Genomic DNA, 10130 nt, shown 5'->3' on the forward strand with positions numbered 1-10130 from the left:
GACGTGGAAGGAGTCGAGAGGATGGATTCGAGATTAAAAGGTAAATAAAATATATTTTAAAAATTAATTATAATTACACTTTCAAACACATTAAAATAATTTAAAAATGTTAATTTAAAATAAAAAATAAAAAAATATAATTTTTTTTAAAAAAACACTATTAAAATATAAAAATAAACAGAACATAGCTAAGTTGTATATTACATGGAATAGGCCATCCTATGTTTTTTTTATAAAAACAAATTATAATAAAATTAAAACATTATCATTTTATTAAAAATAAAAATCTCGAAATCCTGCTCAAGTTAAAATTTAAATTAACCTAACAAACTGAATCTTATAGCTAATTTTGCTAATATTCTAATTGAATAAATTTAGGAAGTGTTTTAAACAATAATAAAATAATATTTTTTGAAAAAAATTAATTTTTAGTATCATAACATTTAAACAATTTAAAAATATAAAAATAATTTAAAATTAAAAAAATAATTTTTTAAAAACTATTATCAAAACACCCTCTTCAATATTGATATACTCTGCTCAAGCTCGGGTTATCACACATGCAGGCCCATTGAGCTTGAATAGTTGAACTCGAAAGCTCATTCCGAGCTTGAGCTTGAGCTTTACAAATCATAAAGTGAAATCGAATTGATAATAATATATTAATAAAAATATATACATTGTTGTTGCTAAATATAGGAGTCACGTGACATCTTTTCCTGGGGGTCCCTTTGCCTAAATACAAAGAAAAAGATAGCTGAGATTTTCTAGCTATTTTTTTTATATATAAAAAGTTCCTAGTAGATTGCTCCTGCCTAGGCTACGGGTACTAGCTAGCTCAAGAATCTCCTTTTCTAAAGCCTTCCATATATTCCTGATAATTTTGACCTTATGGCATTTTTAACGAGAGAGTTTTTCTATCTAAAGAATTATAATAAATGGTGTTCAATGTCATTAATATTAATAAAAATTAAGTGGTTTTTTTGTTATTATAAAATAAAAACATTAAAAACACGAGTCTGTTTGGGAGTGTGGTTGCGGTTACTTTTCAAAGTACTTTTCATGCTGAAATGCATCAAAATAATATTTTTTTTTATTTTTAAAAAATTATTTTTAAGATCAACGCATCAAAACGATTCAAAATATATAAATAAAATTAATTTTTTGTAAAAAAAATAAAATTAATTTTTTGGGACGAAAGAGAAGGAGACATTAAAAAATCCACTAAAAAAACAAATATTCACTCTAAAACTATATCAGAAATAAATTTATTTTATATCCCTATCTTAATTTCTTTAATCAAATAGTTTTATTTTTTCATAAATGTGTTTTCTTAATCGATAAAGTAACTAATAGAACTAACTATTTTTTCTCAAGATTCTTGAGTTGGGAATTTAAGAAAAATAAATAATGTTATTGAAACAAGTAAAATATTAAAAAAAAATACAGTATTTATTTTATCACGACACGTGATAAATGATTAGTTTTATTAAATTTTAACATTTAAATATAGTTTGTTTATAAACTATTTTCCAAATAAAAAGTGGAGTCACAAAAATTAGAAGCTACTTTTGTACCAAAACACCCAAAGGGCTAAGAATAGTATAAGGTCCCTTAATTTCTCTCGGCCCTCCAAGTTCCCGTGTTTAGAGGATGCAGGAGATAAACAATTCTCATCTCTATTTTCTTGCTCGAGAGAGAATTAATATTTTCTTTAACCCCTTAATTTGATCCCTAACTACTGCAAGAGCATCATCGCTAGCTAGTTCATGATTCTGTACACAAACTAAAATTAGATGATGGGTTCTCATATAATAAAAAAATTCATCATGCAGAGTTCAGATTTTCTTAATTAGATTACAAGACAACTAATTATCCTTATTAGGTATCATAATATATATAGATACAGATTAATTTAAGAGAATCATAAGCTAGGGATTAGGGTTAAGACCACCATAGCTCCAATATTAGGTCAAATTGTGAGAGTGATATTCTTGATTATAAATTAATCTCTCTCTTAGTCCCAAGATGTGACAGATGTCTCATTTACACCATCACTTTTACAAAAATGAGGTGCACTCAAGCGTAAGAATAAATTACAGTTCAAATATTAAATAAAGTAAATAAAATGTGGAGGAAAAAAATTAACTCAACATTTGTTTCTGGTTTGAGAAGAAAAAGGAGCGTCTCCTAGTTTCAATAGCTATTTTCGCTCCCTTCACAAAAACAAAAAGAAACAGGAAATGGTGTAAGATGAAACATTCTTTGATAGTAAAACTTAACCCCGTTTCTATATTTTGATTTTACTACGTTTTCTTTTTCTTTTCTTTTTTTTTAATTTTCATCATCATGATCTCATGTCATGTTCGTGTATTAACGTGAAGAGCAAGGCATTGGAAAAAATGAGCAAAGAACAAAGCACTGTTTTTAGGGCATGGGAGGCCACGATACGCAAGACTCAAGCTGCGAAGAAACGAGCAAATAGCATCTTTGGTACGATCTCTATAGCTCATGCCGAGGATGATAATGATGATGACAATGATAATAGAAACTTGGCGGAGCCTTACCATGCTGAGAAGATTTTGCCTAATGGGGATTATTATACAGGGCAATGGTATGATAATTTCCCTCATGGACAAGGCAAATATTTATGGACCGACGGGTGCATGTATGTCGGCGAGTGGTACAAGGGGAAAACGATGGGGAGAGGAAGGTTTAGTTGGCCTTCTGGAGCTACTTACGAGGGAGAATTTAAGAGTGGATATATGGATGGGATTGGTACATATACCGGGTCTAATGGGGATACATATAGAGGACAATGGGTTATGAACATGAAACATGGTCATGGCTTAAAGCATTTTTCGAATGGAGATTGGTATGATGGCGAATGGCGCCGCGGATTTCAAGAGGGAAATGGGAAATATGAATGGAAGAATGGTAACCATTATGTTGGTGAATGGAAGAATGGTTTAATGTGTGGTAAGGGAGGTTTTGTGTGGACAAATGGGAATAAGTTTGATGGGAATTGGGAAGATGGTTTGCCTAAAGGGAATGGAACATTCAAATGGCTTGATGGGAGTTTTTATGTGGGGAATTGGAGTAAGGATCCAAGTGAACAAAATGGGACTTATTATCCTTCAGAGTCATCCGTAGAAGGTCTTGAATGGGATCCTCAGGATGTGTACAAGGTTCATTTGTCTGATTCTCAGGTTTGTCCCGGGGAGAGGGTTTCAGTATTGCCATCTCAGAAGAAGCTTGCAGTTTGGAATTCATCGAAAGGCGGTGGTGGAGAGAAGCCCAGGAGGATGTCTGTTGATGGGAGGGTAAGTGTGGGCATAGAGAGGGCATTTGATAGGATGAATATGTGGGAGGGAGAGGATAATACTAGTACTGCTGGTGACCGTGGGAGATTTTCGGATGCTGATTTGTTGGGTCTAAATGCTGAGGAAGGGATTCCAAAGATGATGCCAATTATGAGATTACCGAAAGCTTGTAAGAGACAAGGAGAGACAATATCCAAAGGGCATAAGAATTATGAACTTATGCTCAATCTACAGCTAGGAATCAGGTATTACTTACATTTTTAAGGCTCTCTTTATGGAGTTCAGCTGCTTATTCATTTCTTGTTTTGACAAAAATTTTGTATGGTCGTTACAATTTTCTTGATATTTCGTCAAAGCTAATCACCTATATTGCCGCCTGAGGCTACCTCAGATGGGTCAATCAGGGAATCTTAGGATGCATTTGTACAAATTTCAATTCTTCTGTTACTCATTGTTGGATATGGAGTGATTGCACAGGCATTCTGTTGGAAGACCTGCTCCATCTGCATCCCTTGACCTGAAGGCTTCAGCTTTTGATCCTAAGGAAAAAGTATGGACCAGATTTCCTCCAGAAGGAAGCAAATACACTCCGCCGCACCAGTCAACGGAATTCAAATGGAAGGACTACTGCCCATTGGTTTTCAGGTATAGACTCTGCATTATATGTGCTGCTGCTGTTTCTTCTGTTTTGTTCACCGATTCCCTTGCTTAAAAAGCAAACATTGTCACCAATCCTGTCCCTCTTCAGGACTCTGAGGAAACTGTTCAAGGTGGATCCAGCAGATTACATGCTATCCATCTGCGGAAATGACGCGCTTCGCGAGCTCTCATCTCCTGGAAAAAGTGGTAGTTTTTTTTACTTGACGAATGATGATCGATACATGATAAAGACAATGAAAAAATCAGAAGCAAAAGTGAGTCATGAAGTTTTCTGCATGCATATATCTGTTTGAAAATCAACTCTAGCTATTAGCCATGGTCAGATTACATTTTGGTTTATGGTACAGGTGCTTATAAGGATGCTTCCTGCCTATTACAACCATGTCAGGTCCTATGAGAACACCTTAGTGACCAAATTTTATGGTCTGCATTGTGTTAAGTTAAATGGGACTGCTCAGAAGAAGGTATATTTGCCACCAATGCTAGGAAGAATAACTTATTCAGCTAGAAATTCACATGAAACAACAAGGACAACATTAGTATGTGTTTTAGTGTAGCAAAATATATAATTCAGTATATGATCCAGGTACGCTTCATCATCATGGGAAATCTCTTCTGTTCTGAATATACCATCCATAGACGCTTCGACCTGAAAGGATCTTCCCTTGGTCGAACCACGGATAAGCCAGAATCGGAGATTGAAGCAACCACTATCCTCAAAGACCTTGATCTGAACTTCATATTCAGACTACAGAAAGCTTGGTTTCAAGAGTTTTGCAGGTGATAGTTTAACTGTTAAGTGTATTTAACCCGTATTACTAAGAGTCTAGCAGCTTTAATTAAGATTTAATAAGGACTGGTAGAATTCTCTTCTTTTTATTTGATTTCCTGGAACCAACATATAGGGACTAATGTTATTTTTATATTTCCCTTCATGTACTTCTGTTGGGCGTGTGTAATTGATTTTACAGGCAAGTGGATAGGGACTGTGAGCTTCTTGAACAGGAGAGAATTATGGACTATAGTCTTTTGGTGGGTCTTCATTTTAGAGAAGTATCACCAAACGGAGATCTGATTACCTCTGGAATGCGGACACCTCCAGGTTATTTCTCATCCTTTCTCAGGATTATGATGGCTTGATTTTCAAATAAAACTTTGTTTATTTCTCAACAAGCAAGACACAGTTAAGTTCTTAATCTGCAGGCGAAACTGAAAGTGACGATGGACCTCGCCTTTCGAGAGCAGATATGGATCAGCTTCTTCTAGACCCTGACATGTAAAATACCTTTTCATTTGACCATTACACAAATCTTAAGGTTTTTGAACCATTATGATTCAAATTTCAGACAAAGAAGTTACATGCTGATGTTAACTGTATATTGGGTAATGCAGGTGGTCTCGAATCAAATTGGGTATAAACATGCCAGCACGAGCTGAAAGAACAGTAAGAAGAAGTGATTGTGAGTATCTTCTTGTAGGAGAGCCAACTGGAGAGCTTTATGAAGTTGTAATGTTCTTTGGTATAATTGACATACTTCAAGACTATGACATTAGCAAGAAGCTAGAGCATGCATATAAGTCCATCCAATATGATCCAACCTCAATTTCAGCTGTCGATCCTAAGCAATATTCAAGGCGATTTCGTGATTTCTTACTCAAAATTTTTGAGGAAGAAATTTGAAGGCTTAACATTAAAACCACCAGTATCTTACAAGTCTTGTGTCATTGGTTGCCAGCGGAAGGCCTGTCCCTGCCAATCTATGATTCAGGCTGTAATTTGTTGTTGCATGTTCAAGTGTGATAATGGGAGTCTAGTTTCGAGTTATCGCATTGATTTGTTCATTCCTTCTCTGCTTTCTATGTAATTAGATATATATTATGCACCTTGGTGAAGCAAGTTTATGATCACACGGAGTGGTGCAAAAAGATACATATTGCCTACCCCAACTAGTTGGGGATCAAGGCTTTGTTGTTGTTGTTGGCAAGTTATAGCAAATGTTATAGCCAGGAGATGGGCAAATAGACTCCAGCCGTGTAACTTTTTTACATCATATTCGTTTCTGATCAACTCTTCTCTCTTAAAAAAAGAGAGTTCCCTGAGATTTTGGCATTGGTTCTTGAATTGAACTGCAGAATTGGTTCAGATTTCTGTGTATGCATTAGTGTTGTCATGGAATTTTTATGAATCGACATCTGGTTTACATTGCAGAAGAACCAAATTGGAAGAATATTCATCCTTTGAAATCTAGTATATATCAATTATAGATTGTATCAAGTAGTGGCCAAATCATACACTTCTACAGCATGTTTGGTTTTCTCTAAGATCTACCCTCACCTGTCTATCAAAATATTGTGGCATAGCCAATACAAAGGTGTTGCACGCCAGCAATGCAAAAGCGCTCAAATGCGGATCCTAGTGCTTCTGAAGAAGAAATATATATGGAAGCTTACATAGATTTAATAAAAGCTTCATCATCGAGCTCCTCCATCCAAATTCCACACTCATATGCAAAGTTTTTGTTAGGTAAGTGGCTGTGTGAAAGGAAAGATTATGGATTTAAAATCTTATCCTTCAATCGCTAACGAAAACTCGCTTATATATGAATGGTAAGCGTGTTTTTCCATGAAAGAAAATAAGGAATCACCTTCAACAAATAGTTTTCCACTCGTTTACTTTACTGTAGTAACACATTGTTGAGCGGAAACCTCACAATATCGGCTAGGAATGAGAAGTTTGAATATGCAAACAACATTCAATCCTATTCAATACGCAAATCATTTGGATCCAGTTGAATTTGTTTTATATTTCTCACCTACAGTGCATGCAGTTTTGCATGCAACCATTGCGATTCAATGCAATTCACGTAGCGTCCATAAAAGATAGCAGATGAATAAAGAATGTAATGACAAGTATATCCAAGCTCGGTGGGCAGTGACCATGGGGGGTGGCAACATGAAGAGGCAATTTCAAGTTTACACAATCATCATAAAACACAAGACTTCAAATATATATTTAATTGTTTATTGTTGTCTGACATCTCAAACATAAACCTTATTCATAAACCTCGACAAAGTACATCGCTTCTGAGTTTTTATAGCAGCACAGACAAACTGTCTTGAACTCGATCTGAAAACTTGAAGGCACTACATTTGAGAATCTGGCTGCACCTCACAGGAATTATGGCAATAAGTAGCATTCTTTTGACATATTGGCTTTCCTCTAAACATGCATGCAACATAGCTGCTGTTTCGTTCCACCGAACAGATGACATTGGCAAACCCTACTTTTCACAGATCATAGGCCGATTCATCCATCAGAAAGAAACATCAATGGCAGAAATTTCTCATTTCCCGTCCTATACCCTCCCTGATCACCATTCATAGAGACCTCAAATCTTGGCATAAGCTATTTACGAAACAAGAAACTCATTCAGCCAAGTCACGTAGATTGGATGATCCACACAATGCAGGTAAATGCATCTGCTTTTAAATATTTGAAGGGCATAAAATCTGGTTAGCGTGTCAGCAAATATAACACCTAAATCAAATATTTCTTCTCTAAAAGGGCAAACATTCACCGTTTTCTTTAAACTCTGTATGTTTGTGTGCACGCTCCAACATGAAAGTAGAATATTGCTTGGGATTATCAATTATTGATTTCAGGGATTGAAGAGGTTAAAAAAATAAATAAAGTAAAGAAAAATAGCAAAGCGAATCAAACCCTAAAATTCTAAATAGAGTAGAATAAAATTAAAAAGAAAGAAATTGAATTATTTATTTGGATAAGAATTTGTTACCATGTTTTTTGAATTGAGAATAAAAAACGTGAATGGTATTGTGGGAGATTTTTCTTGAATTTCAGTGGAGGAAGCTAAATTGGGGCATTTTATTCCTTTGAGTATATTATATTATTTATTGAATTGGATTTTTTTATAAATATGATTAATTACCACAGCAACAAATTAAAAGGGGAGTATTGTGATGCACTGTCCTTGCATCTAGACAATGCAATTAGCATCGCCTGGTTTGATTATATATAATTATTAAGTATATTAAGAAAATAATAATTTTTGCCTTTAGGGTTGGTTGGTTCAAATAGTAAGGATAAGAATTATTAAATCTAAGATTTTAAGTCTTTCTACATATATATTTCGGTATATAGAGGACATATGAATTAATTTATCTCAAATATATTTTTAAATAAAAAACATTTTAAAAAATAGCCTTTAAATTTATCTCAAATATATCAATCGGAGCATCATCACCTCACAATCCAGGTTGCCAAGAATTTGAGTTTATGTGGATGAAACTCGTGCGGTGTTAGATATGTTGGTGGTGGGTCATGAAAAGGACTTGCGTCTTGCAAGTTTCTGTGACGGAAGGAGCTAAGGAAACTGTCCTTGATTTTGGATGGTTGGCTCTTAAGAGCCTGTAGAAGTCCATTTTCCAGTGCCACAGGAACACATAATCGTTTCCTTTTTATCTTTATTTTTATTTGGTCAACGAGAATACAAGACCTGCATCTATATTAATGTTCTTGTGTTTTTCTCGAGTGGTTTAATTCGGTGGAGACAGTCATGGCTGCTTGAAACCAATGAGAATTGGACACCTAGGACTTTGATGCATGCATTGTATTCACGAATCCCTAATTAAATAAATATCACATGTATAGCTGATTAGTAGCCTGTTTTTAAAATTTTTAATTTTTTTCTTTTAAATTAAAATTTTTATATTTTATTATTATTTAATATGCTAGTATAAAAAATATATTATTTTAATACATTTCTAAATAAAAATAAATTATTATTATATTCTCAAACATTTCTTGCAAACAAATGTTTTGAAGTTTATATAAAAAACATTTTACAAGATTGCATGTGTATGTGTATGTGTATGTGTATGTATGTGTATGTGTATGTATATGTGTATATATATACAGAGAGAGAGAGAGTATTTGCCTTCATTCTCTTCCATGTATTTGTTAGTATATCTATTATAATAGTAAGTCAAACATAATTGGGCTCTGTGCAGGTAGATTTGATTTTTTAAAATAAATCGTCCATGCATGCATGACACGTCATTCACGTGAATGACGTATCATGCATGCATCAATCTTCATTATTCACTACATTATTGTAAACACACAAGATGCAACCGAGCAGTGGAGTTAGATATAAAAAATTGCAATATAAAAATTTACTAAATATCATAAAAAAATGTTTTATGAAAAAAATATTTTATCCTTTTAAAATTAAAAATATTTTATGAACAATTAATCTATTTAAAAACCAAATCTAATTTAATTTTTATCTAAAAAGTCAAATCCTCATTTCTCTTTTGATGGTTTTAATTTTTTTTTGTTTTGATGAGATTACTTCAACATGACTATTCTCTCCCCTTTTCATCGTGGTTACTAAATTTTTTTTTATCAATTAAATTCTTTAATTGCAAAATTATTAGTCAATTACTTTGTATTTGTTGGCCAAAAACAAAATCAAAAGTAAAAGGATAAATATAGAAAAGGTGTCAAAAGTAAAAGGTATATTTAAAGATGGTGCAAAAAGTTCAATTTAATCAGTATTAAACATTAGAATCTTTCAGTTCCTCGTGTTTTTCTAAATTTGATTTCGGTACAAAATTTCTTTTTTTTAATTTTCTAGTTCCTGATTTGTGAAGGAAAAAAAAATTGTTGAATTCAACATAAAAAAATTATCATTTTAATATATTTCAATCACTAATTTGATTGATTTTCATGTTCACAAATGAAATCATTTGATGAAAATAACTTTATAATAATTGTTTAAAACCTAAATATTATCTAAAAATAGATCAAAGTTGAGTTTTTTTAAAATGCCTTTTAAATTATTTCTTTGTTAAATTGCTATTTTTTCAGGAGTTTTTTTTATATAATTTTAACATTTTAATGTTAAAAATAATTTTTAAAACATTATATTTTTAAAAAATATGTTTGCATCGTATTACCAGACACATGCTAACTTATTAAAATCAAATTGAATGACATTAACAACGCTAACAAAACATTATACTTTTAAAAAATACATTTGCATCATATTATCAGACACATGCTAACTCATTAAAATCAAATTGAATTACCTTAACAACGTTAACTTTTCTATAAATAGAGGA

The 10130-nt window shown here is 32.8% G+C and overlaps 1 protein-coding gene across 1 annotated transcript; it reads left to right on the forward strand.

Moving 5' to 3' along the window:
• The first annotated feature begins 2148 nt into the window (after positions 1-2148).
• On the forward strand, positions 2149-6132 carry LOC7464101 (phosphatidylinositol 4-phosphate 5-kinase 4). The gene is made up of 8 exons (XM_002322586.4): positions 2149-3568; positions 3801-3968; positions 4072-4237; positions 4331-4447; positions 4570-4763; positions 4955-5085; positions 5187-5259; positions 5376-6132. The coding sequence occupies exons 1-8, from the start codon at positions 2358-2360 to the stop codon at positions 5662-5664; spliced, it is 2349 nt and encodes a 782-aa protein (XP_002322622.2). The 5' UTR covers positions 2149-2357; the 3' UTR covers positions 5665-6132.
• Positions 6133-10130: the final 3998 nt, after the last annotated feature.

The sequence above is a fragment of the Populus trichocarpa genome, chromosome 16 (assembly GCF_000002775.5).
Source record: "Populus trichocarpa isolate Nisqually-1 chromosome 16, P.trichocarpa_v4.1, whole genome shotgun sequence".
NCBI lineage: Eukaryota > Viridiplantae > Streptophyta > Magnoliopsida > Malpighiales > Salicaceae > Populus > Populus trichocarpa.